The following is a 22693-nucleotide window of genomic DNA, read 5'->3' on the forward strand; positions in this document are numbered from 1 at the left end:
AAAAATGACTAGAAAATACACAAGAGAATTAATGAATTCTCTTTGCTGATTTACTTTGGAGAGAAGTCTTCTAAATCCATAGTGAAAACTAAAAGTTGCTAGATAATCATGGAGACCAAAAGAAAGATAAGCACCAGCCAAATTCAACTTTGACCACCAAACCTGTTAGGCAACCTTGCAGTAATTTCTAAGCAGATCCAATTGCTCACAGCAATTGTGAGTGTAACACTATTTTCTTAAATATATTAATAATATATAAGTTGGGGTGGGTGTGGAGGTGTAATTTATTTTTGTTCTCCTTTGTGCCAGTCCTAGGTCTTGAACTCAGGACCTGGGCACTGTCTCTGAGCTTTTACCACTTTGGCCACAGCTCTACTTCTGGCTCTTTTTGTGGATAATTGGAAATGAGTCATGTGACACTTCTGCCAGAGCTGGCTTGGATTCAAGATCCTCAGATCTTAGCCTCCTGAGTAGCTAGGATTACAGGCATGGGCAACCAGTGATCAGCACGTTAGTTGTTTTTCATTTGGTGAGGCTGACATACTTAGTTAAAAAAAGGAAAAGTGTCCCCAAAGAACACACCTCTTTGTTGCACTCCTCACTTTGAGCAATCAGAAAAAGCAGGGAGGGAGCCAGACACATTTAAGAAAATCCCTTGCATAACAATAAAAATCAAACAATAAAAAATATTAAAACTTGATACTTAAGACCACTCATTTTCTTAATTGTGTATGTGACAAAATAGGAAAATTGCAAAAGCATTTCTCCTGTACATCAAGCTACTAGGGTTGTTTTAAGGAAAAGCATTTGGGCAGTTGTTTGAGTTGCAAGCTGAACTAACCACTTCATTTTTCCTGGAATTCCAATTAAGTTGTGAAAAAGACCTGTGAAGGATTGGGAAAGGGGCTTAATGGGAGAAAGCTTGCCTAGCATGCATGAAGCCCTGGGTTCCATTCCTCAGTGCCACACAAACACAAAAGGCTGGAAGTGGTACTGTGGCTCACATAGTGGAGTGACAGCCTTGAACAAAGAGAAGCCAAGGGCAGTGCCCAGGCCCCGAGTTCAAGCCCCAAAAACAAAAAAGGGGAAAAAAATGACCTGTGAATTATGATAAAACAATTTCGATACTTGAAAGACATTTCTCCAGAAATGAATGGCATCTTAGGAAAACTTGGGGGGGGGGGGGGCCGGGGAATGTTATCGGTGATAATATTTGAGATTTGGAGCAAAAATAAGCATACTAGAAAACCTTCATTAACTACTAATTTAGTAGTTTTCCAATACTTAAAAGTATGTGTTCATGAGACTAAATGTTAACAAATATAATTTTAAAAATATAACAAATTAATATCAGTGGAACATTATTTATGATGATCGATGCTTGAGGTTAATAAGTCATGTGGCCGCAAAACCATTTGGGGTAAACCAACTGAACAACTCATGGGGGGAGAGGGAAAAGGGGGGTGGGAGGAGAATGAGGGAGGAGGTAACAAACAGTACAAGAAATGTATCCAAGGCCTAAACTGAAACTGTAACCTCTCTGTACATCAATTTGACAATAAAATAAAAATAAAAAATCCCCCCCAAAAAAGTCATGTGGCCAATCCCAGACATCACAATGGACTTAATATATTATATTAAGTACAGAAATTTCCTAACTACAGTTTCTAGAAATTCTGAAAATTGTTGATATAAGTAACAGATTTTATATTTGAGAAACTCTAAGTTTAAATGTCAGTGTTTCTAAGCACCATCAAGCTGAGTAAGATACTTAATAGGTGACCTTTAGTGGTATGGTTTGTAAAACAGGGGCTCAGCAATAAAGAGCAATAATAAAAATATTTTGGCATAAAATACTGCATCTAAAATGCCTAATGCTTTGCTTAATGTGTTATGACAAAATGATTATGATCTTGATTTTCAAATATGTACCATACAGGAATAATTAAATACAGAGTTGTCTGACAAGATACATACCTGCTGTCTACATCTTAGAAGGAGTTTTATTTTTTTGCTTGTTTGTATGGGGTTTGGAGTCAGAGCTTTGTGCTTGAGAGACTGGAGAGGCTGGAGCCTGGTATTGTGTAACTTCAGCCATACCTAGAGCCCTATTTCCCACTCATTATTTTTGAGATAGGATCTTACATTTTTCTCAGGTACACAACTGAGCTATATTCTACCGACTTCTGTGCTTCTTGCTATTGTTGTGATTAAGAGCATGTGCCACTGAATTCAGCTTCTCTCTTGAAAGATGGAGTCTCTTAGATGGTCTTGTATGGCTGGCCTGGAACCACAATCCTCCCAATCTCAGCCTCCCATCCAGGCATAAGTCACTGGCTGTTTGCATCTTATAAGCAATATTAGCCACTATCCTATCTTACTTCTTTCTGCCCAACCCAGCCAGCACTGATCTACAAAGAAGCTCCCAGTCCAGCAGGAAAGCAGTTGTCATTCCCTTCTCTTTCTTACAAATATCCTCCTCACCTTGCCAATTTACCACATTCCCTTTGCAATTTCATGCCTGCACTCTTCACCACAGAGAAGATAAAGTGAAATGAGCATCTTTTCAGAACTTCTATGAGCTTGCACTCAGGATGAAAAGTAATTTTCCATCATTATAGACAGTTTTACTAAAATAAATTACCTGTCAGAGAAATCACTAAATCTGGCTGGCCTGTGGTCCTGGGGTATAGGTGAAATCTATCCACCTCACCCTCAGCATCACTTGAGTGTTATTGTCCTGACATCTAAAGCATCATGACATCTACCTATTCACACAGTTTTCCCAAATGTTCTAATGGTTCTTGGTTCCTTTCAAGGACAATGCCAGTAATTTCAGGTGCTTAGATGAGTCATAATCCAATTCTTCTCCATTGTCATAGTTCCTGATGGTGAGTGAGTGAATGGGATTATTCCTAGCCCAAGCCTTATTTCAATTTGGCTCAAAGAAAATTAATTTTCTTTCTCAGAACGCTGTTCCATTTTAGGAACATTTTAGGCTTAAATCAAAATTCAGAATAGACCTTCTGCCTGACAAAGCTGTAGCTTAGAATGCTATCCCCATAAAGCCCAAGACTTTAACCTTGAAAGGCAAGCAAGCATGTGACAAGAATAAAGTTTTTCAGGGTAAAGAGATTTTTTGTGTGTGTAATTATTCCTTTTTATTTCTGGAAATAATAATTTCTGCAATCTCCCTGGTTTTAAGGTTATTTTAAGTAGAGAAAAATATCTCTTCAAGAATTCTTTAGGGATACATTATAAACTGTTGGTGAACAGCATCAGATATTCAATTATTATAAATATTATTGTCATTAAAAATATTATTTGCAACAGCAAAACAATAAAATATTGTGATCATATGTTGGGTACTATGTACCAGATTATATACTATCATTCTCCCATTTATAAGCTAAGTCCTATTACCCTTAAAGATGAGAAGGTAACTTAGGTCTCATGGCAAGTGCAGATCTTATGTAACTGACTGTAAGGGGCCACAGGAAATGTCTGAATCAAGATCTCTTTCCACAGACAAATCGACACCCAACTGCCTTTCTATTTATTATCTAACTGAAAGGACAGTAAAGCCTATGGGACCCTTGTACAGCACCCAAGAATCCCACATAATAGTAATCAATTCAGATTTTCCAATAAGAAAAGATCAAACTAAATGCAGTTAGTTGATATTTAGGGGAAAAAGAAGTTCAGTTTGTGTTTTCAGGGTAGGTTTAAGACACCACAAATTTTTCTGATATTCATATAAATTGATGCTTATTGAAATGAACTCCAAGAAATGGAAACAAGAAGGTTTTTTGGTACTGTTTGCAGTATGTCTTCTTTCTTTTTACCCCTCTTTGGTTTACTCCCAGTTGTCACTTTTATTTCTGTATCCGTTGTGTTGTATTTAAGTTTATCTGATTTGGGGAAGGGAAGGAGAATCACAGAAATGGTGGGACAAAGAGCGAACTGATGCAATAGTGACTTAGACACTATGTTGGAAATTCACTGGAATGGGAAGGGAGTGAGAAAAAATGAGGGAGAGAGTAACACTGTTCAAAAAGAAATGTACTTATTACCTTACTTATTTAACTGTAACCCCTCTGTATCATCTTTACCATAAAAGTTAAACTAAAAATTTTCAAAACAAATTTCTGGTATGGATTCAGTCCAGATAATTTATGCCAGTAATTGATTACCATTAGGTACCTCTCTATGAATTTTCCTGCAGCTAAAGCCAAAGCTTTCAGAGTATCTCACATAGGTGTGGTGGGCAAGGGAAAATTACAGCTGCTAAAGATGAAAGAAGAACCTTTCAGCACTCCTAAAGTATTCTACACAACAAATCACTCCAATTGCTTACAGATTGCACTGGCTTCAACCCAATCAGCATCCCTCTATTCAGCCAACTTGGTATTGGAAATATCTTGTTTTGGTATTTGATGGTCAATTTCACATTATTTCAGCAATGCCTGATGAAATGCTTTTTGACAATTTGTACAAATGTTGGTTGCAACTCATTCCACCACTTTCAGCCCAAACAGTGCTAAGGAACAGAGTTGGGCCATACCAAATAGAACCTAATTCCTGACCCATACACATCACAAAGCATTTCAATTTCTTAAACTTAGGTGCCCAACTGTATTTAGTTATAAGACCTTCGAATGAGGGAGGAGGTAACAAACAATACAAGAAATGTATCCAATGCCTAATGAATAAAACTGTAACCTCTCTGTATATCACTTTGACAATAAATAAGGAAAAAAAAAAAGACCTTCACCCTTAACAGATAAGGCTCACTGCTTTGATACCAGAGCCCTGATTATCTTAATTCCCTTCACAAAAAGAGCTGCCAGAGTGAGTAATTCAGAGAAAACAAAGTATTTTGAGCCAAAGCACCTGGACTCTCTCACGTTCTCTGGTCCTTTATTCTCTTCATTTGTAAAATGAGGTTTAAGCAATCCTTAATTTTTCTTCTACTTCTATAATCATAATCCTATGATTAATTTTTCTAGAGTCCATCTTTGGGGAACAAAGACCAGAAGCACTTAATTTTCTGAAAGACTTTGTTCTCAAGGTGATAAACATAACAAGTTATCATTTAGGAAATTATCATTCTTAACCAAGTTCTCTTAGCTGTTGAGTCACACTATTGTCTACAATTGCATATAGGTTATTCTAAAATAACTGAAAATTAACCATTTGACTTGCTTTTATCAATCATAGTTTAAAACAGAAGTAAACTAATTATTATGCAATATATCTATCTTATAGGATATTCTAGAAAACTAAGGGTAATGTAAGTATATAATTCCATTTCAAATGGAACTGCAAAAAAAGGTCAGGAAAAAATTCCCAAGACATAAAAGTTTGTTGTACTTTGTCACTAAAACACAAAACGCAAAAGTCTAGAGGAGATAAATACCTGTCTAATGTTAAACAGATAGTTTGGACAGAACTAAGGCTACAGAATACAAGTCTGCAATCATTCTGCCTTAGAGATAAACCATCTACATTAAGGCACTCTGCACTAATGTAATAAAGTGGTACTTGCCTGAGGCAAAGGAACTCTGTCATTACATGAAAGAACCTGAGATGTTTAGAAATGCAGAGTCCCTGAATTGTATTCTCAAAGTGGAAAGACACTTCATGAGATTTGACATGTGTGAGACAAGAAGCCTGCTTGCAATGAGATAGGTCAGGTGACATCACTCCACTTTCTACCTATTTCTGGCCAGAAACTCTAAGAAACTGAGGAAAAGGGGACAAAGCAGCTTCAACTAAACAGCTTAGAGAACTACAGTGATGGCTTAGAGATTTTCCAGGGACCTTAGTATACATCAGCTCTTAAGGGTTCCTGAGTTGCCAAAGAACTCTCTCTCTCTCTCTCTCTCTCTCTCTCTCTCTCTCTCACACACACACACACACACACACACAACTAAGGGCACACAACTTTGGATGTACAGCATCCAAACAAAGAAATAGAGAATTGTTATAAATACCCTCATATTCCCTGATTTCACTATAACTGATTTTGGTACCCTGGATATTGTATACACATATACTGGAACTAGGGAAGAGAAGGGGAATATCAAAATCAAGAGACAAAGAATAAAAAGACAAACCAATGCAACAGTAATATTTAACAATATATGTTGTAAACCAACTGTACAACTCATGGGGAGAGGGCGGAAAGCAGGGGGATAAGGAGGGAGGAGGTAACAAGTTGGATAACAAATGTACGTACTGCCTTACATATGAAACTGTAACCCCTCTGTACATCACTTTGACAATAAAGAAATAAATTTTAAAAATAAATACCCCCAAATTAATTCTGTCTCATCTCTACTAATTCTTACACAATGAACAACCTGACTACCAAGATTCTGCCCATGTGAACTTCCTTTGAACTTATACTGAACAATAAATAAGCTCAAGTCTTTGAATATACATGATTCAGGAACTTTGAACAAGTTGTAAGCATTACAGTTAAGATGTTAAAGAGGCATACTTACCCAATATGGTTGGTTCTTAAAGAAATTTCCAGTTCTCTTAGCACTTGTGTAGATTCTTGAACACGCCTTCTGAATTTCTGTAATTCAACACAAAATACTTTAGTGCCTGCTACAACTGCAGCTTACTCTTTAACAAATTTAACACAATCCAAAAATATCTTTACTTATGAAACATGTTTTTCTCACTTTTTTTGTTTTGCAAAGCACACAAATCATATTTAACAAGTAACATTTGAGAAAGGAATAGAGAATTACATATATCATGTGGTATCCTATTCGGTTCTTTTTCCCTACCCCACATATTTTTACAAACATTCCTTTGGTTTAGGGACCCAAACAGCCCCAGTTTAAATGTGTCACTAAAATGAGACAAAAAGTATAGTCATGCTTATGGCTGCAATACATAAAGCAAAGCAGTATGTAATCAAAGGGAAAAGGTATGTGGAACAGAGTGCACAAGAACCAGGTGCAAGCTTCTGAGAGTCCTCTTCCCTGAGGAGCCACAAATGACAACAGAATGAAATTCATTAGAGACTTCTTATCCAAGGATTTCACTGGTGACTAGTCTCACAGGCAAATTCTGCCCCACTCATGCCAAAACTCCAGACTCCCAACAGGAAAACAGGTGCATAAACCAGGCTATTTTGAAAATCAGTCTAGTTACAGTCAGCCATTCTTAGAATACAGATGACATCCAAGGGCCAACCTTGCAAGGAAGCCTTTCTAAGGATAGCAGTCTCAAGCCTGCTATGTTGATTCTTTTCTGCTCCACTTAACATGGACCAAAAATAAACATTCAGATGAAGCTCTGCCAATTGGAGCTCCCTTGGAAAGACGGTCCTCTGCAGTATTGCACACATACCCTTCCTTTTTATCTTGCCTATTAAAATCCCACCCATCCTACCAGGACTCCCCCAGATCTTTCTTCAATGAATCCTTCTCTTCTAGTAAATACATGTTATACACACACACATACCCTCTTGACTCTAAACAATCACCGTTGTATATTATTCTCTAGAGCACATTTTCCTATGAAAGCCTTCATTTATAGTGATCACCGTTTCAAGCCACTCTGAAGGAAGAAAACTCAATGTGTGATGCCTTCTGAGAAGTCCAGGCTACCTGTGCTACCTGAATGGCTCTGATGTTGCACAATTCACTAGGAAAAAAGCTGAGAACAGGACCTTTCTCCTCCATGGCCACCAAGTGCAGTGAGAAGAGTAATGCAGCTCCAGCTGAGGACTAATGGCTCCAGAGAAAGACATCCAAGGACAAGAAAGAATGAAGAAAGATTGGACATGAGGATTTCACAATTCAAATTTAACAGAATCTTGCAATGCATATGGAAGGTCTGGCCGAATGGAGACCTGGAACACTGTTCAGCACAGGCAGGCTCTTGTCACCCTGTCCCCCTCTCTTCATAAATCTTTTTTGTTTCTAGGTTTTCCACAACTGCCATTCCCAAAGCACCCCAAAATAGCCTCAAATTTTTAGAATCTAGAAAAAGTGTAGGGCTGGGGATATGGCCTAGTGGCAAGAGAGCTTGCCTCGTATACATGAGGCCCTGGGTTCGATTCCCCAGCACCACATATACAGAAAACGGCCAGAAGTGGCGCTGTGGCTCAAGTGGCAGAGTGCTAGCCTTGAGCAAAAAGGAAGCCAGGGACAGTGCTCAAGTGCTCAGGCCCTGAGTCCAAGGCCCAGGACTGGCCTAGATAGATAGATAGATAGATAGATAGATAGATAGATAGATAGATAGATAGATAGATAGAGTGTAATATGGTTAATAAAAATATCCCCAATGAATCGAAGGGAAAAAGAGACACTCTCCCTTGTGTGTGTGTGGGGGGGGGGGGGCCCATGCTGCGAAGTGAGGAGGCAGAGGGGGGAGGAAAAAGAGAGGGAATGGGTTAAGAAGAGAAGAAATTTAAGAAATGGCATGGCCATAGATAGTTTGAAGAAACATTCAAGCCCAGAATTTATCCAATTCAACAAGAAGTCTGAGCACAGAAAGTATTTGGTGTAAAAGAGGAGGGAATAAGGTAAGATTACAGGCTAAACAGTTCTTTCACTGTATAATTTCTTGTCTTAAAAAAAAATTAGAGGGGCTGGGGATATGGCCTAGTGGCAAGAGTGCTTGCCTCGTATACTTGAGGCCCTGGGTTCAATTACCCAGCACCACATATACAGAAAATGGCCAGAAGTGGCACTGTGGCTCAAGTGGCAGAGTGCTAGCCTTGAGCAAAAAGAAGCCAGGGACAGTGCTCAGGCCCTGAGTCCAAGTCCCAGGACTGGCCAAAAAAAAAAAAAAAAAATAGAAATGGAAGCCAGGCATCACCTCTGTTAATCTTACTCAGAAGACTAAGATCTGAGAATCATAGTTCAAAGCCAGCCCAGGCAGAAAAGTCCAGGAGACTCTTATCTCCAATTAACCACCAAAAAGCCAGAAGTGAAGCTGTGGCTCCAGTGGTAGAGTGCTAGCCTTCAGAACAAAAGCTCAAGGACACCACCTAGACCCTGAATTCAAGCCCCAGGACTGGCATATTAAAAAAAAAAAAAAAAAAAAAAGGCAGTAGGAAAATGTCAGTGTTGGGTCTTTCTCCAGCTTAGATCCAAAAGGGAAGAGAAAGAAGCCAAGACACTGTACTCTGAATTAAAATGAAAGTAGGCTCTGTGGTCCTATGGCTGAGATAGCCATTTCCAGGAGTACTGGCTGCTCCATAGCAGTTATTCCCACAACCAGCAAGCCCTAAGTCTCAGGCTGTTCATACAAGTGGCCTGTAGAAAATAACTCAGTGTTCTAAGTTGTGTGTGAAGGACACTTCTGGCTGGTTCCCTGCTGCCTTTCTCAGCATCTAACTCTGCACACCTAACATATGTCATGGCACCTACATAATACTGAGAACATAACATAGCATAAAAGGAGACAGACAGACAGATAAATATGATGAATAGGTAGGTGGGTAGATCAGATATAGATCAATAGAAGGTACACTGACAGACAGGTAGGTAGGCAGATAGATAGATAGATAGATAGATAGATAGATAGATAGATAGATAGATAGATAAGATCAATGTAGATATATCTTAATAAGACATAAACCAAAACACTGAGCTAATAGTAACAACAGCTACTATTCATCATTTTAGGATATACATAATCATCTTAGGAATTATTCAAATTTCTGAATCCAGCCTGCAGAGATGCCTTGAAATCCACTTCTCTTAACACATGAACACTTCTAAAAGTGAACCCAGAATTCTTGAAAACACTGCAAAGAGAAATCATGTGCCTGCCTGTAGGGACCAGCAAGGAGCCAAGTAGGACCCACTAGCAGCCTTCTCTCCCAGAGAAGGTCCAGCAATGAGCCAGTGAAGCAGCAGCTGAGCCCAGCTTGAACTACACAATAGATCTGATTTGAAAATAACAGTGCCAGCAAAGGACCAGACTCCTTGCTTCATAGTCTGTGTAGCCTTTCTCTATGCCAGGCATGAACACACCCCCTCCCCCCAAAGCACAGGCTAATAACCTCCTGGCATTAAATGAGGAGGCTAGTTTAGTTCTGGTCTCAGAGATATCTAATTTGGGATCTTCCTTTCCTGCCCTAGAGGATTCATTTAAAGCGGTTTAGAAGAAAATCTAAACAAAATAAGCCTACAATTTTTAAAGAGAAAATTAAGTATCTTCCATTCAATTTGAACAAAAGATTAATGGGTGAAATATTCAAGGACTCCAGCCACAGTTAAAAGAAGGCTGCTCAGCCTAGTCTAGATTGTCTGGCTAAAATGTAAAGCCCTGATTTGAAATCCATCCCCCATCTTCCAAAAGTGCATTATACTACAGCTGAGAATTTTAAGCCCATTTTAACTGCAAACCATGTCTTATTCCAAATGAATCTCCTTTTTTTCCCTGGGATTTAAGTATTACATTATGTCGTGTGGAGCTGAACCACTCCAATTGCCAGAAATGAAACTCTAACAGAGGTGGACTTAACTAGAGCAGAGATGGTCAAACCAACATACCTTCATCTTTCTCTGAGCAGAAAGACTGGTTTTAAAAGATGAAACATGGACCCAACAAAACCAGTTAGGTGAGCACACGCACACAGTTCAGGGAAGAGATGTCAGAAACAAGGCCTCAAAAGCCCCTTTTGGTACTGCTCCTCTTTGAGAAGTAAATGTGTGGTCGTTTTTCTTTTGTTTATCTTGAAGCAGCAGTAACTGATTAGAAGGAGGAAGCCCACCTCGCCTCCTAAGCACTATCCCCTTGTGGACTTCCACAGGGGCCTAAGCAGCATCCTCTGGGAGTTAGTATATTTTTTGCTTTCTTTTCAGAATGTGAAAAATATGGAGGAAATGGTTCTGAAGAGGAATATACTCTGCACAAACATACTTCCATTATGTGTATAAAAGTTAAGAGCTTCCATCATAGTCAGCTCAGAATAAATGTGTGGGCCTAGTTCTAGGAGTGGGAGCCACCCAGCCTATAGGTAACAAATCTGGGGACTTGTGAAAATATTTAGAAAAATTCCATTCTAAAACAGAATCTGCTTTCTGCCTCTGAAAAAATAAATACAGAATAGCACCTGCTTTATTGAAGTAGAGGTATGGTTGGAAAGCAATTCATAACTCCTCCAACTGAGGAGATTAAGATTGCTCTATTCATAGGGAGAAGAAATATGAGAGAAAACAGGAAGAATCAAACAACCCTCTTAGTACTGGGACCTAAAAGCATCTTTGATTAAAAAAAAGGTATGTGCCATGTTCCTGAGGGGGTAAAGTATAATGTACTTTAAAAGCAGGGACATTAGTCAATACAAGAAACAATGTGACACTTGAGGATTGGCATCGGAGACAGCAGAGAGATCTGTACTCCCTTATCATCTTCACTTCTAGATTTTTCTTCCCCCTTGACTGTGTGAGAACCACAGGACAAAGGTCCCAGAAATTTCCACAAGGAAATGATAAGTGATTTCCTGTGCTTAACTCTTGGGGGACTGTGGATGAGTTGAGGTTTGAGTAGAAGATGAGGAAAAGGGAGATTTTTTTTTTTTTTTAAAGCACGATCCAAGGGCAAAGAGCAACAACAGAGCTGTCTGACTTTCTTTTCTCTTGAGTCAGAGAAGCAGAAACAACAGAAGGAATTCAGCTTGAGAAATTTGGATGGGAGTATTGAAACCAAAGTCGTGGAAGGTCAAGGGGAAAAAAATAAAAAAACAATAACAACCAAAAAAAAAAAAAAACCCACAAATGTTCCTTGGTGAAGTGCCCCTTCACCATCCTGAGCAAGGACAACTCTGCCCTAAGACACCCCAGGGCTGAGCCAGGCCTGTGGGACTACTCCAGGCCACATGCTTTATACTACAAAGCATCAGCTTAAACCAATTGTGTGCCTACACAAAGCAAGGCTTGTTAATGGAGAGTCAGTTGAGAATGGAATCCACTATTCTCTCCTTACCTTCTTGGGCCAAGGGCAGGGACTAGGGCCAGGGAAACCTGCTAGAAGTAACAACTCCGGATGTGAGTACACAGCTGGATGACAAAATCCTGGCGATATTCAAGGGCTCTGGAAATGTACCAAGGCATGAAAGACAAGTACTCCCTCTGCAAAGTCTGCTTTCTAGGGAGCTAAACACCTCTGGACAGGATTCACTACCCTGTTAATTGGAAACAGCAGTGAGTCAATAACCATCAAAGGTAGGTGACTCCCATGTAGAAAGTACTTTTAAACACATCCTTAACTGCAGAGGGTGTTTATTTGCTCTTTGTTTTCTGATGTTGTCAGCCTCCAAAGGTTGTTTTCCTAGATCTCTAGTAAACAGTAGTGCAAAGGAAAGAAAGTCTCTCCTAAGGCAAGGGGATTCTGCCAGGAAATGAGGAAGCAACAATAAAGAGCGGAAATACACCTTACCTTCCGGGTCACTGCTGGATCCAGATAGCCTTTGAGCTTTTGAATGTATGTATGGGGGGGATTCTTCACCTGGAATCGTTCCTGCAGGAAGCACAAAAGGAAATAAACAACAGGAAAGACAGAGGTACTACACAGACACATGGACAGAGGAATTCCATTGACCCATGGTAGAGTGCTAGCCTTGAGCGGAAGAAGCTCAGGGATAATGAGTGCCCAGGTCCTGAGTTCAAGCCCAAGGACCAGTACAAAAGTACATACATACATAAATATATATATATTTATATATATATACATATATAAATATATATATATATGCTTTTTAGTAATACATTTCCAGTGATTGAACTTTGTAAAATCCAATTACAACTTGTATCGTGTTTCCTTCTATGGTAACAAACACCACACATCTCTAACTTTCTAAAACATGAACAAAACTCAACAAATTCTGACCTGGACAATACACTATTTGCTTCAGGTCTTAAAATCTGACCTGTCAGCATTTGCTAAGAACTTGAGATTTTTGTTGTTGTTGTTGTTCTTTTTTGCTATGTTTGCTACAGAGTATTTGTTTCTTAAAAAAAAAAAAAAAATTGGGCAATGACTCAGTTGTTTCTTCAAATGTATATATCCAAGTGTCCTGTTGATTTGGCTAAATTTAATAAACTCTACTTTTAAAAATATGGTTAACATGACTTTAAGCACATTTTCTATTTCAGTCACTTGCTAGTATATTTTTGAGAAAGTGAAAATAAAGCCTAGAGCTTTAAAACATATACATCTATCTGTTTAAAAAAAAAAAACCTCAGGGATTTAAAAAAATGATACAAACAATTCAGAGCCCCAAGTGTTGTTCTAAAAGTTGAGCTCACTTTTCCACTGTATAAAGGAGCCCCAGTCTGAGATAAGAATTCTGTAGCTGACTCACTCTTTTTCTTTTTTGTTTTCAAGTAACCATTTAGACAATATTTAGTAGGAATATAACGTTTCATCCAGAATTTACTGAGTGATTGACTGGCCAGTACAGGGGATTGAACTATGGTCCTGAGTGCTGTTCATTTGCTTTTTTAATTCAAGGCCAATGCTCTACTACATATGCCACATTTGTGCTTCTTCTGGCTTTTTGCTGGTTACTTTCCTGTCTGGGGCTGGCCATGAACGTCATCCTCAGATCACAGCCTCCTGAAAAGCTGGCATTACAGGTGTGAGCCACCAGTGCCTGGCTTGAATAAATTGATTTTGAAAGACTTTTTGGGTAGATTATAGGCACTTTATTTATTTAAATGAATACTTTCTTTTCTCTTATCAGAATTTTAGACTTTGCACTGAACCCCAATACTGTCTTGTGTGGTTTTTCCATCGTCCTCACTTCCAGAACTTTGTCACATCCTACATTGTTTTCAATAACTAAGTCCTCACAATGACACGCCACAGCTTACATGAGTAGTAATTTAGTATGTCCTAAACTTTATTTATGTTGGATAGAACTGTGATTCTTAAATTATTCAGTAAAAACTAATATACAACCCAAAAGAGGTTTTTACGGTACAAAGTTCTTCATAAAGTATGTCTAATCACATAGCACAATCACTACCACTCCCTGCTGTCATTAATCTCCATGTTATGAATTTACGCCAGGAAATATGTTGGAATGGGTAATAGCAATTTCTCTGGGTCTTTTAATCATTCCCCATAGCATTTAAAGAGCCCAAAGTCATTTATTAATATTCAGGAACCAGAACAACAAACTACAGTGGAATGGGCTTAGTGTGGAAAAAAGGGTGAGAATAAACCAGAGAATCATTAAGTTTCTTTGCTGTATACAAATTGTTAGGTTAATAATGGCAGTGTAAGTAATTCAATTTCTATTCAGTACATTTCTCTTGTCAAAACCAGAAAACTTTTTCTTATTCCTAAAATGACTTCAACTATGAAAACTTGGAAACACAAACATCTTTGAATCTGTGGAGCACTTTTTGTTTTCCAAGTTAAACTCATCTGTTAAATGACATTTTACCATAAAGTTTTGACCTCTTAGTTACTCAGACCTCTTTACTGGAAAGAAGATATTAACTCCATTGTATAGATAAAGGACTCAAGAATCAGAGATTAAATAGCTTAACTCAAGATAGGCATCAGTGGCTCACATCTATAATCCCAGTTACTCAGGAGGCTTGAAGCCTAGAGAATCATAATTCAAAACCTGCACAGGCAAACAAGTCCCAGAGACTACATCTCCAAATAATCAAAAAAATTTACCATCTAAGCAAGCAAGTTAAAGGCCTTGAGTTTGACCCTAGTACTAGCAACAAAAATAAAAAATTAAAAGATAAAAATTATATAATCATATATATGTGTGTATGTATATGTATATGCATATATATGTATACATATATGTATATGCATATATATATATACATACCCGAGATTTTTTTTCAGATGGAGTTTGTTTTTTTCCCCAAGATTAGGTTTTCACTGGGGATATGGCCTGGTGGCAAGAGTGCTTGCCTCATATATATGAAGCCCTGGGTTCAATTCCCCAGCACCACATATACAGCAAATGGCCAGAAGTGGCGCCGTGGCTCAAGTGGCAGAGTGCTAGCCTTGAGCAAAAAGAAGCCAGGGACAGTGCTCAGGCCCCGAGTCCAAGGCCCTGGACTGGTCAAAAAACAACAAAAAACAAAAACAAACAAAACCAAGATTAGGTTTTCTAACTCTTGCATCGTTATTCTTTTTAACTACATTGCAATAATATTAAAAAAAAAAAAAAACACCCACTGGTGACATGTGCTTGTAATGCCAGCTACTTAGAAGGCTAAAGCAGAGTGACCTCTACCTATGTCCTACCAGCCTGGGCAACATAGCAAGATTCTCCTCCCCTCCCACCCCCCCAAAAAAAGAAAAATGTAATGGGAGTGGGTGTTGAAGGGGTAGGATGGAAACATTTTTATTCTTCATTGAATCTCAATATGTAGGAATATTTGTTTTGTTTTTTTAAAATAAGCTTTTAGCCAGGCACTGGTAGCCCACATCTGTAATCCGAGCTACTCAGGAGGCCAGAATCTGAGGATCATAATTCAAAGCCAAATGGGGCAGGAAAAGTCCATCAGACTCTTATCTCCAATTAACTACCAAAGAAGATGAAGTGGCACTGTGGCTCACAGGGTAGAGCACTAGTGTTAAGCAAAATTGCTTAGGGATAGTACCTAAATGTCTTCCATCATTATACATTTCTCACTAACTGGTCCCCAGGAAGTTGAAGCGGCCTACACATAGACCTTCCCTGCCAATAATAAAAAAGCAAAGCATTTATTAGACTACACTTAATGACCAGGGCTCAAGTATACTGCAATCGGAATTGGAAAACCAAGAGTGTTTTCAAAGGAACTAAATTTAAAGGCTGTGGCAGGGATGTACTTGATTAATTAGGTAAAGTCAGTAAATGGAGCTCACAGCAATCTTGTCTATGTGACATAGATGTCCAGCCTTAGGTTCTTCCAAATAGCTAAACTGTTTATTTGGGCCTTCTCCTCCCATCTCGACTAAGTCTAATGAAATTTCTCATAGAAAGCTTTTCACTATAAAGGTTTGGGATCAGAGATTCCACTCATCTTTCAAAACATTTCTGATCCTTATTCCCTCTCTGTATGTATATAGTTGTATGGGAAACTGAGGTTAATTTAGTGTAGGCTGGACTTATAACAAGCATGCTATAAACATATCTACTCCATTAATATAAGCAGTCCTGAAATCAAATATTTTCTTAAATCTTAAGGTGTATGCAAATTATAGCAAGGTATCTGAAGATAGATGTCTCCTAGTCAAGAATGCTTACAGTTACAGTTACAGTTACAGTTGAATGTTGCTTTTATTCTTAGAAGCTGATTGCGTGTCTTCTCTAAAGGGTGAGAAAGCAGACTGGAGTATCTAAATGAGCCATAAGCACAACCACCAACATTGTCATTAGTGAGGACTGATTTGCAAGTGATACCATGATTCTAAGTGCTGCTCTTCAAAGGTAGTTAGACAGAAATAACCATGTCCTCAAGGGGGCTTACTCCCTAAAATCAATAACACTGACATAAGTAGGCACAGAGATAAGGAGAATTAAATATTGCAATGAAGACTGTATATAGACAGAAATGCCCTACAGAGTGGCTCACATCTGTAATCCTAGTTACTTGGGAAGTATAGATCAGGAGGATGACAGTTTCAAGTCAGCCTAAGTAAAAAAGTCCACAGAACTCCATCTCAACAGAAAAAGTTAGGCATGGTGGTGTGTGCCTGTCATCTAGCTACAATGTCCTAAATAGAGATCGCACTGTTTGGGTATGTACCAAGCAAGAGGTAGGACCCTATCTAAAATATAACAAGTACAAAAAGAAATGGAGGTATAAATAACAAAAGAAACAAAAAGGTCTGGAGACATGGTTCAAGCAGTAGACAATATTTGCCTGGCAAGCACATAGCCCATTACCATACACACATACACAAAGTCATAATAATAGTAATAATGATATTTAATCAAAATTCTGACATTTGAGAGGTTGTGAGATTGTTTCTATTACAAAAAAGATGCACATGGATAAGTGGAGAAGACATTTTAGAAGAATGGAGGGGAATAGTATTAGGACTCTACTTATTTACAATAATAGATGGCCAGGAAGGCAAGTTTAGATTGGATGCTAACTGTAGAACAACCACCAAGGGAAGCCAATGACAGATTCACAAGTATTGAGAGGAGTCCTTGTATTACTATATACAAAGCAGTCTTCTAAACAAGCCCCTGCCTCTGAACATTTTAAATCTTACTATCTAGTAGGGCACCCTACTTCAAGGCACCAGCATGAATAGTTTTGGGGTGTGTGTGTGTGTGTGTGTGTGTGTGTGTGTGTGTGTGTGTGTGTGTGTGTGTGTGTGTGTGTGTGTGTGTGTGTGTGTGTGTGTGTGTGTGTGTGTGTGTGTGTGTGTGTGTGTGTGTGTGTGTGTGTGTGTGTGTGTGTGTGTGTGTGTGTGTGTGTGTGTGTGTGTGTGTGTGTGTGTGTGTGTGTGTGTGTGTGTGTGTGTGTGTGTGTGTGTGTGTGTGTGTCTTAAACTCAAGACCTGTGTACTGGTCCCTGAACTTTTGTGCTCAAGGCCAGTACTCTACCACTTAAGGAACAGCTCCATTTCTGGCTTTTTAGTGATTAACTGGAGATAAGAGTCTCACAGACTTTCTTGCCCAGGCTGGCTTTAAACCTGGATTCTGAGATCTCAACCTCATGAGTTGCTAGGACTGCAGGTGTGAGCACAGGTACCCAGGAAATAGCAATTTTATTAAATGTACATTTTATTCTTTCACTCACCCAGAACATATTATACAAGACACTGTAAAACAACATAAAAAAAAAGAAGTAAGTTCAATTCCAAAGCGTTAAATCTCATCTCTGTGATGCAGCAGACAGAGCTGTAATACAAAGAAGGTGAGGCTCTTTCCAACTGAGATGATCAAAGGAATCTCCCTAGAGAAAGTGGCGTTTGAATTGAGATTTGAAGGACAAGCAGCATATAGATATCTTGGGACAGTATGCAATGCAGGAAGCAAAAGAAATTTCCAGATGGGAACAAGGACTGAGAAGCCCAAGGCATGTGATAACTCCAGGAGAACAGTGCAGGGAAATTCACAACACAAAGACTCGACATTGTAAGTTGGATCACAAAGCAGGGATGTCAAATGCTCGCCTAATGAGTAAAAGACAGGTGAGAAGGGGTCACACAGGGGCTCTGACTAGTGGGAAACCTTCTGCTTAACCCTGTGCACTGTTCCTTTCTCCCTTCTCAGCTTGAAAAGCTGCGTTTTCTGCATGAGACTGGGCCTGAAAACTCAGCATGCCAGATTCATTCCAAAGCCATAGTGTTTTGGAAGCTTTGAAGCATTCTTCAGCTCAGAATATGAAATCATTTTCCTAGTCAGAGAGAAAAAACTGGCCTTCCAAGTGTTCCATTACAGCTCAGACTGAAAATAACTTTGATGGGGCTTTTCCAAATTATTTCCTTTATTTAGACTAGCAAGAATTTCTTCTCATTCAATAGGTCTCTGCTGATCAAAACATCCCATAACTCGTTCTCTATAATATGAAGTACAAATTGGCCTTATTTAATCCTACTCATAGTTCATCATTTTCCCCAATTTAAAACACTCATTAAATCGGTAGATCTATGACAGGGGGTCACACTAATCTAGTTGACCTCATTATCTCATGTAGTGTTACTCACTGAGCCACCACAGTGCTTGGCACACAACAGGGTCCAGTATGGAATAATTAGCATTTTTATTGAGGATCTAAGGATCTAAGACCTAGAATTTTTAGACTTGTACTGGCTGGAAAAAATTTTAGAATATTCACTATCAAAGACCCACATCTGAACAGTTGAGGAGGTTTCTTATATTTTTAATCCAGCACAAATTCAGGAATTACCTTTTCTTATATTCCTCAAGTATTTCTCCTATATATCTATCAAAGCTTATTGACTATGGGTTTACCCTGTATTTCCTACACTGTACATTACTGAAAGTCCTTCCTTAAGCTATAGAGGAAACATGTATGTGTGGCAAGCAAAGACTAGAGAATATTTTCACTCACATTTAGAGACACAGACTTACAAAATAATGTAACTAGAGCTGCATTCTCCAACCTCACTACCCCTTACATTCAGCAGCTTTCACTGAGTTGTTTGCGATCTTTTTTCAGATGAATATTTTGACATTGTCCACTCTCTAATATTCTCTTTCCTACCACCCCACTCAAATGTCTTTAAACAGCAGCACAATTACAAACACTGTGTTCATATATATATATATATATATATATATATATATGATCCCATCCTGTGTATTTATTTACATATGTTTGTCTTTTAGGCATAGCATATATATATATATATATATGTGGCAAAATATACAACTTCTATCCTTCTGAACCTAGTTTACTTTGCTAAACATGATCTCTAATTCCTTCCATTTCCCTGCAAAGAACATAATTTCATTCTTCTTTACGAATAAATAATATTCCATTCCATAATATTTACTACATTGTCTTGACCCATTTATCAGTTGCAGGATGTCTGGGCTGTTTGTATAGAGCCTGACTATTGTGAATAGTGCTGCAAAATGGATGTGCAGGTGTTTCTATCCCATTTAGACTTAATTTTTTTGATAAATGCCCAAAAATGTATCAATGAATCAAATAGTTCTATTTGTAGGGTTGTTGTTTTTTTGAGCAACATCCATACTGATTCCATATTGATTGCGCTAGTTTACATTCCCATGAACAGTATACTAAGATGCCTTTTTCCACATCCTCACCTTATCATGGTCATTCTGATTAGAGTGAGTTAAAACCCCAATGTCACTTTGATTTGCATTTTCTTTATGGTTAGTGATGTTGAATATTTTCTGTATTAGTCATTTGTACTTATTTCAATGCTATTTAGTTTGTTTATTGTCCTTTCATTATTTGAGTAGCTGATGCTCTGGAAGTTTAGTTTTGAGCTGTTTATTCTGGATATTAATCCCCTAAGGCAACCAATTTTAATAACCAAAAAGAGGAGTGGGGGTGTACTTAGCAGTTGAGCACTTACCCAGCATGTGCAACTCTATGAGGCAAATCCCCAATGTTGAAGTATGGAAGAGAAGGGGAGGAAAAGAGAAGTGGAGATAAAGGGAACACAAAAGGAAAGAGGAGGAAAGGGAAAAGGAAATAGAAAAAAAGGGAACTAGAAAAGGAAGTGAAGAGGAGGGAAGAAAAAGGGAAAAGGATAGAAAAGATTTAAATAAAAGGGATCGACAAAGAAGATGAATGACTAACTAATACATTTTTAAATGTTCAGTATTACTAGTAATTAGGTAAATGAGAATTTGAACTACCACTACATGTTCCAAAAAATGGTTTAAATTTGATTGACAATAATAATGATTGGTGAAAATTTGAAACAACTACAAGACTATATGATATTGCTGATGGGAATGCAACATGATCTAGCTACTTTAGTTTTTTAATGTTTTATGTTTTTCAAATTGTAAAGGTGATATACAGAGGGGCTGCATTTACATGTCAGGTAATGAGTACATTTCTTTTTAACAGTGGTCTAGCTACTTTAGAAAACACCATTGGAAAACTTTACTCTTTGTAAACTATACCTCAGTAAAGATTACTTGAAAACAGTATCTCAGTTGAGCATGGGTAGTGCTTGCCTTAATCCCAGCTATTTGGGAGGCAGAAGTGGGAGGCTCACAAGTGTGAAGTCAGTCAGTGCAAGAGTAGCAATACCCTATCTTAAAAGCAAAACAAAAGTGAAAAAGTGCTAACTCAAGTGATAGAACACTTGCCTAATCTCCAGTATTGCAAAAAAAAAAGAAAACAAAAGAGTATCTCAAAATTTGTATTTATTTTGTATGTATTTGTATTGCATTGAATTCGTATTGTAAATATGTGTATTTATTTGCTGCTAAGCCTGGCTCTTTTTTTTTTTTTAAGTTTGTAATGATATGTTCTTGGTTTCACTTGCCTTAAGTAAAAAGAAATCCACGAGAGACAGGCCAAATAATCAACTATGTTGTATCTGTTTGTAGAAGACAAGTCTCCTTATTTCTCACTCTGTACAAAAATCAAATCAACATGGGTCAAAGATCTTAATGTAAGGTCAGAAACTCTAAAACACTGGAAAATGTAAGCACAGGCAACTACTTTCCAAACAGGACTTCGATTGTCCAGAATATAAAAACACCATGCCTAGCCCAACTTTGTTTTGAAAGGTTAAACAACAAAACAACCAACCAGCCTTCCATAGCAAAGATTATGAGTTAAATGTCCAATTGTCAAAATAAAGAAGTCCTTGTGAGACCTGGTAGAAACTGTTCTCTAACTTTGCTTAGCAAGTGCTTCCTAAAAGATAGTATGAGAGGTCAACTTCACTGCAACCCCTGCTGATAAACGTTATACAACTGTCCACACACTCTAACAGTGACCCCCAAGTTTACAAAAGGTGCTTATGTGATAAAGTTTCCTTCAAACCATAACCAAGGGTTCTAAGCCAGCTTTGACACTATAATTCTATTTGTATTTCCAGGCAAGAATGTAGGTCTGTGTCAGGTGCCTTTTTCTTTCTTTTTAAGTCCTCAGCATCTAGCTCTGCCATGGATGCCAAACAGGACTCGTGACAGAGCCTTTGTATCAAAAAAGTAGTGTATGAAAAGGAATCATAGATCTCTTCTCCAGGCTACCACCTCCCCTCCCTTTCTACAGTCACTTCTCTTTCTCTCTCTTCTCACCCAGATTCCATGAAGGAGATCACAACATCTTTTCTCACTCCTAGAAAAGCTGTGCAAAGTCACAGGAAGAAGGATGCAAACTAATTTGTAAGTCCAAACTCCATTTCCCAAGACTTCAGGAATGTCAAACCGAAAAGGGGCCAACAGGCAGAGAGTAACACCTGTTCCTGTGATAGCTTCTCCAGGATTTTAGAACAAAAGACTCTGATTGAAATGACACCCAATGAGAGGAACTAGCTTTTTTTTTTTCAAACTTTTATTATCAAACTGATGTACAGAAAGGTTACAGTTTCATACGTTAGGCACTGGATTCATTTCTTGTACAGTTTGTTACCTTGTCCCTCATACCCCTCTCCCTCCTCCCCCTTCCCCCCCCCCAGAGGTGTTCAGTTCACTTACACCAAACAGTTTTGCAAGTATTGCTTTTGTAGTTGTCTTTTTTTACCCTGTGTCTCTCAAATTTGGTATTCCCTTTCAATTTCCTACTTCCAATACCAGTATACATGGTTTCCGATATACTCAGATAAGATTACAGAGATAGTGTAGGTACAACCACAGGAAGGTGATACAAGAACATCATCAATAATAGAAGCTACAGATACACATAGGACGTTGAAAGTAGTTACAACTGTTTCCATAACATGGAGTTCATTTCACTTAGCATCATCTTAGGTGTTCATAAGGGTATAGCTATGGGGCCTTGTGATGCTCTGCTATGACTTGCCTAAACCTGTACTAATTATTCCCAATAAGGGAGACCATAGAGTCCATGTTTCTTTGGCTCTGGCTCACTTCACTTAGTATAATTTTTCCAAGTCCTTCCATTTCCTTACAAATGGGACAATGTCATTCTTTCTGATAGAGGCATAGAATTCCATTGTGTATATGTACCACATTTTCCTGATCCATTCGTCTACTGAGGGGCATCCGGGCTGGTTCCAGATTCTCGCTATGACAAATTGTGCT

General features: G+C 38.3%; 1 protein-coding gene across 4 annotated transcripts in view; it reads right to left on the reverse strand.

The window, feature by feature from the left end:
- Positions 1 to 22693, reverse strand: part of Fmnl2 (formin like 2) — a 279290-nt gene that overhangs the window by 84805 nt on the left and 171792 nt on the right. For all 4 annotated transcript variants that reach the window (XM_048345456.1, XM_048345458.1, XM_048345457.1 and 1 more), the window contains exons 3-4: positions 12421 to 12501; positions 6510 to 6586 (exon numbers count right to left, since the gene is read on the reverse strand). In XM_048345456.1, the coding sequence (XP_048201413.1) occupies positions 6510 to 6586; positions 12421 to 12501 (158 nt within the window). The remainder of the gene's footprint in view (positions 1 to 6509; positions 6587 to 12420; positions 12502 to 22693) is intronic.

This window comes from Perognathus longimembris, chromosome 4 (genome assembly GCF_023159225.1).
Source record: "Perognathus longimembris pacificus isolate PPM17 chromosome 4, ASM2315922v1, whole genome shotgun sequence".
NCBI classification, from domain to species: domain Eukaryota; kingdom Metazoa; phylum Chordata; class Mammalia; order Rodentia; family Heteromyidae; genus Perognathus; species Perognathus longimembris.